Source organism: Lepidochelys olivacea (assembly GCF_965140295.1).
Source record: "Lepidochelys olivacea isolate rLepOli2 genome assembly, chromosome: 7".
Classification (NCBI taxonomy): Eukaryota; Metazoa; Chordata; order Testudines; family Cheloniidae; genus Lepidochelys; species Lepidochelys olivacea.
In genome coordinates, this window is record NC_140417.1 from 89,019,296 (window position 1) to 89,033,223 (window position 13,928).

The following is a 13,928-nucleotide window of genomic DNA, read 5'->3' on the forward strand; positions in this document are numbered from 1 at the left end:
AAATGGGTGGATATTCCCATCAAAAGTCAGGGAAATTTTATGGAGTTAGTATAATCTTTTCATATGGGCCTTTTGGGGTATTCTGAGAGACTATTATGCAAAGACAGCCATTCAGACTTTTAAACATGTTTTAAAAATTCTGTTTTATCACTCCATTCCATTGTAATATATTTAAAGGGAAAAAATATGTGTCTGACATATCAGGATCTCTCACTTTTAGGTGTGCATCATTGTGTCCTAATGACAACTGCCTTTTACCATACATTTTGCCAACATCTACATGTCTTTCTGCAGAGCTTCTTTATTCCATAAACTAGAAGCATTAATCATGCCCTTCTAAACTGTCACATTTCGCAGTGGGAAAGGAGAAGTGTGCACAACTGTAATTCTTTTCTCTTGCATTATATATTTCCAGTTTGATGGGGTTTTTGACAAAACACATATTATAAATAAATGTACTCTAGCAGAGTTTACCTTTTCCTTGTTTCGGAGGGACACTAATCAAAGAACTTTCTATATTGAAAAGAAGTACTTGCTTTTTCAAACAATAAAGTGACAGTACACAGGTACCTAAGACTGCTCCAGGATAATTGAGAATTTAGAAATCCATGCAGGTGAGGGAGGAGGGAAGTAAGTATGGCTCCAAATCATCCTCTTTGAGCTGTTTGGAGGCTGAACCAGCCTCCATCAAGCTTTTACTTGCCTCCCAGGAAGAATCACTGCACTTTAGCATGCTCTGGCTGGCTATTCTACTACACACATTGTGGGGGAGGAGGAAACTTCTTAATTAGAACTGGTTATGCCAAAATTATGCCATCCAGTGATTCACCTACATCAAGGGAATTTCCAGTTGTCCCTTTGAACAGCTTTCGAGATCCTTTTCGAGCAACTCCAAGGAATGGAATGGGGCTGAAGATCTGGCCCAGAAGCTTGATACTGAGATTGCTTTATCTGAGCCAAAGCTATATGAATTGTGTCTTATATTTGGCACTTTTGAATTGAAAATGAATTATGAGCCACTGCTCTCATGTTGCATGAACAGTCACAGTTATAAGTTGTTTGCCCCCCCAGAAAATTATCTCTTTCTGAGTCCTTTGTCTCCTCCCATTTTTTGCAACAGCTCTTTGCAGTACACCTCACTGAGAGAGGACATCTTTGTTCCTATATTTAAGACTGAGTGTGGGGTTAGGTTCCAAAAGCTCCTATTGTCACCTGAGAGGCTGAAGGACCTTAATATCTTTTGAGACAATCTGTGTGACAACCCCACAATCCACTATTTTTCTTTAAAATGAGATTATTAAAAATAAAGAGAAACTCAGATTAAAAGAAATTGGTTGGATAACGTATCTCCTCTGAATACTTAGCCAAAGCCCAGATAGGTAGATTCCTCTTATCTTAATTGCCTTGAACACAGGAAACTATCAGTTGAAAACAATTTCCTTCTCTGATTTTCAACTTCATGCTGTTTTGTCCAGAGACCAATGTTTCCCTCCCTTAACTGACATGCTTATTAAGTCCTTTGATCCAGGGAAGTATCCCTCCATTTTCCAAAACAGTTCTCTGAAGGTAAACACAGAACTCGGGCTGGGAAGCACACAAGATCTTTTATAGGGGAGAAGGCAAAACGCCGCATTTATTGAGAATACAGCAGTTAGCATATGCTTTTCAGTCACACACACATGCCATGCACACAATCCCGCCAGTCGATGTTTATAGTTACCAGTCCAGAGTCTGGATCAATCTAGTGGCCAGCCAGATTGGTGGCAGAGGGGAGCCAGGCTCTGTCGGTCACGGTCCAATGCTCCTGGAGTAGTGGCAAGATGAACCCAAAGTCCCATGGCAAAGCATCCCTGTTCTTATAGTCTTTTTTTCTCCGTTGAAGTCTATGAATTTTGCTGTGTCAATCTGTGACTGGTTACTCCTTAATCGGTGTTATCGTCTGATGTTAACATTCCAAAGCACCTCTGAGAGGGCCATCTTGTCCTTTTGATTTCATCAATTGTCTTCTCTTTAGGGGTGCCAGCCTCCACCTCAGGGTCGTCAATCTGCCTTCCCTCAGTCTTGGATGAGCATTGATGGTTCTCTGGCATGGATAAGTCTGTTAAATTTATTCATTTCTTCACTCCTCCTCCCTTGACCATCTGGCTCCGACAATGGCCTTCACAACTTTTTTTTTCCTGATGCATGCACTGCTCATTCACACAAACAGTCTTTTACAGAGACCTTCAAAAGTATACAGACAGCAGTGTTTTATATTGAGCAAAAGACATTGTAAATTAAGCCTTGCTAAATCTTATAATCAGAACTTTTCACACTGTGGCTTGGGCCTTCAGCATTCCTCTAATCTAATTAACGTAGACACAATACAGGATCCTGTCTCTTACTAACTAAACCTTAAAACAAAGAACTAAAAGGGCCCAATTTGTAATACATATGGGAAACAGAATCCCATAGTCCCAGAGGGTCATTCCTTTCTGCTATTCAAAAAGGGAGGCTGGCAGGATGAAATCAAATCATACATTAATTCTCATAGTACAATTATAAAATCCTGCTTGTACAGGTCCACTGAGGAGAAAATGGCCCTTTAGCAGTGATTAATAGCTATCCTTCAGATTCCTCACTGCTACTTAACTGTACTCAAGTATAGCCCTCCACAGATCCTTTTGTCTAACTCACACAGTTTATCCAAGTCTCCCTTTAAAACCTTCTCTCTCAATTTCCCCTTCCTATGAAATAAATAAGTAGTTAGACTCTATTCACATGTTATCTCATTCAAAGTAAGCACTTCAGTTTTAATTATATGGAAAAGTGGATTCCAAACCTAGAATCATTAAGAATAAAGTCATTACTGAGGCATTACACCTGGTGGAGCATGAAACATTTGCTTTCAAAAGAGGGCAGTAAATATTGTACCTTTATAAGCGTTTTAACTGCAAGAGTATATTCTAGTTTGTGTATTATATTCTAGTACATATTATACTATGGACCAGACAGTACTTGGTTCTTCACTGGTGTGCAAGAGCAGAGAGCCAACAAAGTGCCTTCCCCCTGCCTTATGTCCCTATGCAAACATCAGACACAATCCCATTCTTTGTGCTTTCTGAGGACAGGAAGTATCTGATGCTGTAATTAGACTAACCATGCAGGGAAGGGCTATGGTGGGGCCATGGCCCCACCTCCCTTTACACCAGCCCCTCCTCCCCCGCACCCTCCGCACACGCACGCACACACACACACACAGTTGAGGTGCTGCAGGAGGAAAATGCACACCATGCATTCTAATAATAAGAGTCTATGAATTCTCACCTCCAGTGCAGGCTATTGCTGAACAGCCACAGTATAGATCTGTGTGCAGTGAATACTACTGATGAAGAATTTTAATGTGTGCTGCTTTAGGCTGTCTCTATTTTAGGACAAAGGAATGTGTGTAGTTTGGTTGGTAGTCCTTTTGTTACCCTCAGCTGCAGATTGAAAGCTGATAAAAAGGAAGAGTTAAATAATAAGCAATTCACAGATGCTGTGTTTTCCTAAGTCTGTCAGAGCCAATGAGATATAAGCTGTGCATAAAAATGAGGCAATGAGCTGAAATGAAGGTGTTAGTGAAATTAAACGTGAGTGAAGTGTAAAGCTGCAGCAACAGTATATATGTAAATAATATTTAATTATTGAAGAACGTTAGGGTTCTAAATAGCTGGAATTGGTAGACACACTAATAATAGCCCTTTGCTTTTATATAGTGACCTTTATATGAAGTTTTCAGAGCACTTTACTGATGTTGAATACATCAACATTCATGCTGTGCAGAGAACTAAAAAAAAAAGAGTTTTCTAGCAAAATACAGACCAAACTTTTCCAAATCATGGTTTGGTTTATATGTCTGTCAATGGCAAGCATTAGAGAAAAGATTGTTCATTTGCATTACAAATAACTCATATAGGTTACAGTGCTGCAGTATTACTAGCAATGAGCTTGACACAATTAGAGTTTTCCCTACAGCAGTAGTCTACCAATGCCAGCCATTGATTTAACTGTTTATACTCAGTAGGTCAAGGTCCCTTACACACATTACCTGTAATCTTGCTTAAATCTTTCTTCCCTGAGGGGGAACAGCAATGAAGACACTGCCTGAGAATCTCATTATTCTTGACAGGGCTGCAGTTTCTGAGTAAACTATAGTGGGTAATACTAAAAACCAAGTATGCTGTCAGTGTAACAAGAGGTATATTTTTATCCTTTATAGAAGGCTGATATTGGCCCTTCATTTGTAATTTGATGTAATAAATAATGCAATAGTCAAAACAGGAAACAGTCTAATAAAATGTAGATTTGGATCAGATACCGTCCATTGTTGTATGCAGTGCTGTTGTAGCCATGTTAATTACCAGGATAGTTACCCAGGATATTAGAGAGACACGGTGGGTGACGTAATGTCTTTTATTGACAGGTTTCAGAGTAGCAGCCCTGTTAGTCTGTATTCACAGAAAGAAAAGGAGTACTTGTGGCACCTTAGAGACTAACAAATTTATTTGAGCATAAGCTTTCGTGAGCTACAGCTCACTACATTTTATTGTCTCTCTCACCAACAGAAGTTGGCCAGGTAAAATATATTACCTCGCCCACCTTCTCTGTTTAGACACTGTTCCGACATATAACAAAGTTACCTGTCAAAGTACAGCTCCTTTTTTTATACATTGAAGGGTGATAGCTTGTTATGAAACAATTTTCCCATGGAATGACAGCACCTACAGCTTGTTCATTTTTATCTGTACAGATCAATGTGGAAAGGGAATAACTGATTATTCTGTTGCTGGAATGCCATTTCCTCATACATTTTAAATCTGCTGTACTTTGAACATTTTTCTTTGACTTCAGTTGTTTTTATGCCGTCGTCATGTTTTCTAATGTCTAGGCCTTCAGTTAAACATATCTCCGGTGTCTTTGCCAAAGCAGGAAGTGGTCTATTATCTATTAAAGACACACTACTGCACTCTTTTCAATATGCCTTGTCAATCTGATTTAAACACAATGGCAACGGCTATGAAGTAAGCATGTTGCCCAACACTCAAAATAACCACTGATTACTACCAAGTAGGAGCACCAACTTGAAATGAAGTGATTTGTCAATGGAAAATGCAGTCTTTCTCAACAAACTGGCTATCAGCATTTTCAACAGTGATTCCTTTCTGGAGTATGGAAAGAGACAAAATTACATTTGTGTAGATCACTGCACAAGTTAATCTTTGTTCCAGATGGGATGGTACATTTTGCCAGAAGATTTTTGTTTTTCTTGTGAAGAAAGGAGATTATTTGTAGTAATTATTGTTCATTGAGGTAACTGAGATTAGTTTGAAAAAACATAATTTAAGGGTTAATCTTGCCCTCAGATGTGCCAGAAGGGAGCATAGGGACCCAGTTCACCATGTAAGCAGCCAGGTGGACTACATCCTTGATACACAAGTATGCACTTGTGCACTCACTCACCTAACACAATAAATGAAATAGGCATTGAGAATTCTTAGCAACTTGCAGGAGCAAGTCCATCAGCTGTATATTCTGAATGTCAGCAAACAGGTGTATCAGAGGACGTATAAAGAGCACCCCACAGTATATTGCATTGGCCTGCAATGTAGAATGCTGCTATGAGCTGGCAGAATGCCTTATATAGAAAAGTAGAAAACCTGGATTTGTGCTGGAAATGGCCCACCTTGATTATCATGCACATTGTAGGGAGAGTGGTCACTTTGGATGAACTATTACCAGCAGGAGAGTGAGTTTGTGTGTGTATGGGGGTGGGGGGTGAGAAAACCTGGATTTGTGCTGGAAATGGCCCACCTTGATTTTCATACACATTGTAAGGAGAGTGGTCACTTTGGATGGGCTATTACCAGCAGGAGAGTGAGTTTGTGTGTGTGTGGGGGTGGGGGGCGAGAAAACCTGGATTTGTGCTGGAAATGGCCCAACTTGATTATCATACACATTGTAAGGAGAGTGATCACTTTAGATAAGCTATTACCAGCAGGAGAGTGGGGTGGGAGGAGGTATTGTTTCAGGGTCTCTGTGTATATAATGTTTTCTGCAGTTTCCACAGTATGCATCCGAAGAAGTGAGCTGTAGCTCACGAAAGCTTATGCTCAAATAAATTGGTTAGTCTCTAAGGTGCCACAAGTACCTCTTTTCTTATATAGAAAATGCTCCTGTCAGCACTGTTGCACATACTCCTTGTGCTGGTTTGCTGGTCCGACATCAGAATTCAGTAATAAGTGTTTAATTAGTTACTAATAATTAAAATTTTAAAAGAAAGTTGTGTGCAAATTAGAAAAACAGTTGATATTTATAATCAAGGCTTGACTACTCGTGTACATAATATATTTTTGCTAAACCTCAACAAATGTGTTTATTATTCCTTTAACATATAACTACTGTGCAATGTATATTTTATCACTATTAAAGGGAAAATGTGAATATTGATAAGGGAGCAAATTTCAGCTCCAAGCTTCCAAGAGTATATCATAAGTAGTGATAAAATACTAATGTTTAAAATAATGTAAAATACCATAACTGTATCTTTTTTAAATGTATGTAATGGCCCTGATTTATGTCCAAATTGTGTTTCTCTTACTCCCTACTTTCAGTGTTAATTTAATTGGAGTAAGAGGAGGATTTGGCCATTAAAAATTTACCTTTTAACATGCAAGAATAACATAAAAAACCTAACTGTGCAATTATCTTACCTAGGGGGGTTTATTTGTTTTTACAATTTTATCAGTGTATTTGTTTTGGTTGATCTATTCTTTAATGGTAGAGCATGAGCCATTCAACATTTATTCTCAAAAGACCCTCATATATTTCTTCTTCTTTTTTTTTAAAAAGGTAACACAGCCAAGGTGTTTATTGAAGTGCAGGATGAAAATGACCATGCTCCTGTTTTTACCAAAAAACTCTACATTGGAGGAGTGTCTGAAGATGCTAAAATGTTTTCTTCTGTGCTGAAAGTTAAGGTGGGATTCAAGCTATTTAAGTACAGTTCACAGGCTAAGGAAAAGTATATACTCACTGGTTTGAATTTCCACAGGAGGTTACAGTAGATGCATCTGCAAACTATTTGAGCTCCTGCTACATTAACAAAAATTCACACTTGACTTGTGCACAAAAACCAGTAAAGTAGGTGCAGATTGGCTGATTATCTATCTAAAACCCTGTTCATGCATAGAAATTTGGAGTTTTGCAAGTATATTGGCCCAATAATCCAATATTTCCTGAAGCAAAACTCCTTTTGAGGTCAATAGCGTTTTGCCTAAGTAAGGATACAGGATTAGTTTCTTTGTTTAGCTTTGGATATTTTTATGTAAAGATTTGTAGCCATTATTTTTTTGAATATGTCAACATATGGCCATTTCCAACATGCCTTCATAGCAGTTTCTGCCTAAAAGTCTTCTGAAGTAGTTCTTCTGCAGCACATGTTAATGCTTTGGTAATGAAATAAGTCAGCCTCTGTTTCAGTTCAGGAAAGCAATTTCACATCTGTTTGCTGTATGTCATACATTTGGCTGTGGTTAAAACAAAGTGTATAGGGTAAATAATTTTTTTAATACATTCTATTTAGCAGAAAAATAACATTTACTTAATAAATTAGCTTTAAACAAAGAATGTTAAAACTGGAAGTGTCTAGTTCCTATAAAATACTGTATGGCCATAATCTTTAGTGTTCTACAAGACTCTGTTTACCCAAGCCTGTTGAAGTTAGCTTTTCTCCCCCTCTTTTCCTTCTGCATTTTGTATCACTTTAAACTGTTGTGGAAAAGCCTGAAAGTTGCTGATTCTAGTTTTTTCACAAAAGGTCACAGAAGGTTGGCCTGCCAGGAATATTCCCTTATTTTAACCTAGTGATTTGTTTGGAACACCAGAAATCTAATAGAGAATGACAGAAGCTTATTAAATCTGTCCGTTATTTACCTCAGGGTAGTCCTTCATCAAGTTAGCTCAGAGATATTAAAAAAAAATACTGGAAGGCAGGTAAGCACTGAATATTAGGAAGGATCTCTTGGTCTTCAGATTTGCCTTCCTTGCCTATTGGTGCATAATATTATTGCTTGTTTTATTTATTTTTTTCCCTTTTGATTTCATTCAGATCGTCATCCCCCAGGAGGCTGTTTCAGTGGCACACAGCAACCTTAAATCTGTTCTAAGAGCATAGCTGGGAGTTTTCCTAAGTGGTGTAGGGCAATCCCTTCAGTGCATCAAGCTGATATAACCTGCTCCATACCATCCTTTCCTACCTTCCCTCCATCATAGGGGATGTGCTGTGGGCCATAGTGGGTGTGGCCAAACTGTGCTTCCTTCCAGTGATATCCAGTTACTATAACAGCTTTTAGAAGGCCATTGCAGGCTGCAATAAGTTAGCCCTGAGAACAAACTTGCACCTGGTTGTCCCCAAAATTAAGGTAGCACAAAAATGACTTCTAGCCACTTTTGTCCTCCCCCACCTTCCCCACCCCCAGATGTGATGTTCTGGCACGGCTGAGGATGCAGATAATTAGGCATTTTTAAATGTTTGGTGGTACAGAGACTGGTTTAGAACATGTGGGAAATGTCTAAGAATAGGATCAGATACAGTGATTGGAATGGAATGATAAACCACAGTATACTATTCAGCCATTAGTTGGTGAAGTATGTAACATTTCTTATTTAAGCTAGCCTCAGCCATGCGGGGAGAACATTAAAGGGTCTTATACTGAACACATCTGGTGTGTCTCTTGCTCAGAAGGAAGCCCTGTAGCCTGTCCATATCTGGTACAGGAGCATGACAGTGATTGCTATTAAATCAGTCTTGCATGTGCAAAGTATGTAGTTAGATATAATTGGATGCCTGTATATCTGATTCATCTGATAAATTCACTTTGGACTTATAAATTAAAGGTTTGGCATACTCAAAAATGTAGACATGGAAAATTGTGTTAAATACTTGAACTTTAGAAAAGCTTATGATACCATTCTGCACAAGAGATGAGTAAGGTATTTGAGGAGATAAAGCAGTCTGAGCTATCAAAGCCATAAAGATTTAAGAGTATTTGTGAGTGGAAGCATATGAAACTTAAGGAATTACTATAAACTTGTATTATGAATTAGGTCAGTCAAAATTTTCTGCACAGTGGAGTCGTTCTCCTGTCTCTTCAAAGAGGCTCCTGGTTTTCTATCATTGAATTCCAGGCACAAACACCAACAATCCTCAATGAGGTGAGTCAGAAATATGTGAAATAGGGACAAACTTCCAAGGGAGGGTTGAGTTGAGGTATTTGCCTTCACCCATGGCAAGGTACATGAGATAATATTTTTTATGGGACCAACTTCTGTTGGTGAAACAGGGAAGCTTTCGAGCTACCTTAGTTCTGTGTAGCTCAAAAGCTGGTCTCTTTCACCACCAGAAGTTGGTCCCATAAAAAAATATTATCTCAACCACCTTGTCTCTGTAATATTCTGGGACCAAAAAGGTTACAACAACGCTTCACCCATGGCAATCAGTTGATATTATCTCAAGGAAATTAGTGGATATCCAAGCAAAGCAAGAAATGTGTACACTTTAATGACTGTATCCTTCTCCCATAAAAGTCAGTGGCAAAGCTCCTTTTGACTTCAATAAGAGGAGGCCCGTAGTGAAATGGAAACTCAACAGTACTTTACAAGGTATAAGAGACTGAAAGTTGTTAGTTGAAAATAAAAAAATACAACCCATTACATTAAGGCTTCTTTATTTAAAATGAAACAGGAAAATAAACATGCATGTTTGGTGTAGTAAAGCAAACCCACGAATTGGATCAGTGTGACTTATTGTTGGATTTAACCTAACCCTAAGTGCCAATTTTCTGAAAACCACTACTAATTAACTCATTTCACTGTGTCTTCACTTGTATCTATTTAGATAAAAAGGAATCCTTTTTTTTTTTGTTAAATTCAATACAAAAATAAGGCATTACTAAGCACTAATTAAATGAATTAGATAATGTCATGTCTAATCTCAGTAGGTATTACATGCAGAATCATTGTGAGTAGAATTTAATGAATATTTCTTCCAATTTCAATTTTTAAGAACCTTAGAAAAGTACACATATAGCTTGTGTTGTAGAGATTATTTAAATTTCAGTTCCACCAAGAAACTACTTTAAGATTTTTAACACATTTTCTTGCATTATTAGTTTATTAATTATCGTGAAATTTCTTAAATTTGCGTGCCTGTGAAAAGAAACTGATAAATATTAAAGTATGCTTTTTCTCAAAATATTCCCATTCTTTCCCCTGCTGCTAACAGCTTTTAGGGATCTTCAAATATGTTTTTTGTATATCAGAGAAATTTTTATAAATAAGATATAAAGATCTTCAGTTCTGAAATGAAAGTTACAGAGCACAACAGCCCACAGCCCAAGAATGCCTAATTCTGAAATGAGAATAATCTTATCTGTCAGTCCAGTTCAGGGGTTGCCATTACAAATCAATATTTACAGCAGCTACACACATAGCGAGATTCACTATTGCCACTGTTGTCCTCCCCCTTCCACTCCATCCCACCACCTTAGAGTATAAGATAGCAATGGTAGAGATGGCCCAGAACTCGAGATTTCTGGTTCTTGAGAAATTTCAGTATTTTGATATTTGGTTTCATTTTGAAATGGAACGAAACCAAATATTTTGTAATTTCTTATGAACCAGAAATTCAAGACACTCTTCATTTCACTGACACATGGTGTTTCAAAAATGTTACATATTCCCCAGGACCAGCAGCAGCTGACTAAAATTGACATTCTTGTAACCAGTAGTGGTAAAACTGACAAGAATGTCAATTTTACTCAGCTGCTGTTGGCTCTCTGAGGATCTGCAACTCTGGAGCAGCCTAGTCCTGGGATCCCCCAGGGTTTCCAGGCTCACAGGTCCATGGCAGGGAGACTGGAAATCCGGAGAGCCCAGCCCTCACTTGAATTAAGGTTCTCAGGGTTTCCAGACTCCTTTGTGTGGACCCAGCAGCAGAGAACCTGAAAACCCTATTTAAAACCACGTATCACAGGACTTTCTGGACTAACAGGCTCCTGGATTATTGCATGGAGCCTGGAAACTCTGGCAATCTTGGCATGGTGGGGCTGGCCAGAGCCTGGAACCCTCTGGGTCCCCAGCCCTAGAATAGTATGTAAGGTGGGGCTCCTCCAGAGACGTGGACCTGGAAGACCAATCTATCCAGCATAAGCTTTGATGGGCTAGAAACCACTTCATCAAATGCATGGAGTGGAAAATACAGGAGCAGTATAAATACATGAAAAGATGGGAGTTGCCTTACCAAGTGTGAGGTCAGTCTAATGAGACAATTCAATTAACAGTAGGATACCAAGGGAGGAAAAATAACTTTTGTAGTGGTAATGAGAGTGGCCCATTTCAAACAGTTGACAAGAAGGTGTGAGTAACTCTAGGGGGAAATTAGTATGGGGGAAATTAGGTTTAGGTTTTGTAGTGACCTAAATGAATGACCACTCCCAGTCTTTATTTAGGCCTAATGTGATGGTGTCCAGTTTGCAAATTAATTCCAGTTCTGCAGTTTCACATTGGAGTCTGTTTTTGAGGTTTTTTTGTTGAAGAATTGCCACTTTTAGGTCTGTTATTGAGTGACCAGGGAGACTGAAGTGTTCTCTGTCTGGTTTTTGAATGTTATAATTCCTAATGTCAGATTTGTGTCCATTTATTCTTTTGTGTAGAGACTGTCCGGTTTGACCAGTGTATATGGCAGAGGGGCATTACTGGCACATGATGGCATATATCACATTGGTAGATGTGCAGGTGAACGAGCCCCTGATGGTGTGGCTGATGTGGTTAGGTCCTATGATGGTGTCCCTTGAATAGATATGTGGACAGAGTTGTCACCGGGGTTTGTAGCAGGGTTTGGTTCCTAGGTTGGTGTTTTTGTTGTGTGGTGTGTAGTTGCTTCTGAGTATTTGTTTTAGGTTGGGGGGTTGTCTGTAAGCAAGGACTGGCCTATCTCCCAAAGTCTCTTAAAGTGAGGGATTGTCCTTCAGGATAGGTTGTAGATCCTTGATGATGCGCTGGAGAGGTTTTAGTAGGTGACGGCTAGTGGCATAGTGTTACTTTCTTTGTTGGAAGAAAAGGAGTACTTACACGGCTGTTACTCTGAAACCTTTCTTTGTTGGGCCTGTGACTTCCCCTTAGTAGGTGACTTCTGGGTACCCTTCTGGCTCTGTCAATCTGTTTGTTCACTTCAGCAGATGGGTATTGTAGTTTTAAGAACGCTTAATAGAGATCCTGTAGGTGTTTCTCTCTGTCTGAGGGATCGGCGCAAATGCGGTTGTATCTTAGAGCTTGGCTGTAGACAATGGATCATGTGATGTTGTCTGCATGAAAGATGGAGGCAGGTAGGTAAGTATAGCAGTCAGTAGGTTTCCGCTATAGGGCGGTGTTTATGTGACCATCACTTATTAGAACTGTAGTGTCGAGGAAGTGGACCTCTTGGGTGGACTGGTCCAGGCTGAGGTTGATGGTGGGATGGAAATTGTTGAAATCCTGGTGGAATTCCTCAAGGGCCTCCTTCCCATGGGTTCAGATGATGAAAATGTCATCAATGTAGCGCAAGTAGAGTAGGGGCGTTAAGGAGAGCTGAGGAAGCGTTGTTCTAAGTCAGCCATAAAGATGTTGGCATACTATGGGGCCATGCGGGTACCCATAGCAGTCCCGCTGACTTGAAGGTATAAATTGTTCCCAAATCTGAAATAGTTGTGGGTGAGGACAAAGTCACAAAGTTCAGCCACCAGGTTTGCTGTGATAGTATCGGGGATGCTATTTCTGATGGCTTGTAGTCCATCTTTGTGTGGAATGTTCGTGTAGAGAGCTTCTACATCTATAGGTTTCAGAGTAGCAGCCATGTTAGTCTGTATCCACAAAAAGAAAAGGAGTACTTGTGGCACCTTAGAGACTAACAAATTTATTTGAGCATAAGCTTTCGTGAGCTACAGCTCCGATGAAGTGAGCTGTAGCTCACGAAAGCTTATGCTCAGATAAATTTGTTAGTCTCTAAGGTGCCACAAGTACTCCTTTTCTTTCTACATCCATAGTGGCTAGGATGGTGTTTTTTGGAAGATCACCAAAGGATTGTAGTTTCCTCAGGCTGACAAAGGAGGTGCAATAGTCATCATGAATAGGTAGGAATATGAATGAGAGTCTGCTAGACAACTCTCTGACACGACATTCTACAGGCCATTACCCTCTGACCCCATTGAGGATTACCAAAAGACAATACACCATCTGCTCAAGAAACTCCTTAAAGAAGCACAGGAACAAATCTACACTGACACACCCCTAGAGCCCCGACCGGGGGTATTCTATCTGCTACCCAAAATCCATAAACCTGGGAATCCTGGACACACCATCATCTCAGGCATTGGCACCCTGACAGCAGGATTGTCTGGCTATGTGGACTCTCTCCTCTGGCCCTAAGCTACCAGCCCTCCAGTTATCTTCGAGACATCACTGACTTCCTGAGGAAACTACAGTCCTTTGGTGATCTTCCAGAACTCTCATTGCGGATTTTGTACCGCTAAAATCTTCATCCAGTACTGCTAGAAAATGCAAATTTCATCAAGGGTTTAGTGGAATTTAGAATCTGTATATACGATTGTGTCATCAATGTCTATACACTTGGTCAGACTTCTTTTAAAAAAGATTTATATCGTGTTTACACTCCCTTGATAGAGGGAGACATTTCAGATGTTCATTAAAAGTCTGTAGTGAAGTCTAAATGGGGTAGGAGTGGGGAAGCAAATGTTTGATCTGACTGGCCGGGGTAAAGCAACCCCTGGATTCTGAGAGGAGGAGGGGAACATGGAGGTGGCTTAGCTGCTCAGGGAACTTCTCCCCCGGCCCTTCTCCAGAATGCACTGGAG

General features: G+C 39.6%; 1 protein-coding gene across 1 annotated transcript in view; it reads left to right on the top strand.

Moving 5' to 3' along the window:
* PCDH15 (protocadherin related 15) overlaps nucleotides 1–13,928 on the top strand; it is a 772,236-nt gene that overhangs the window by 665,987 nt on the left and 92,321 nt on the right. Inside the window, exon 26 of the mRNA XM_084633606.1 lies at nucleotides 6,871–6,998. Within this exon, the coding sequence (XP_084489732.1) occupies nucleotides 6,871–6,998 (128 nt within the window). The remainder of the gene's footprint in view (nucleotides 1–6,870; nucleotides 6,999–13,928) is intronic.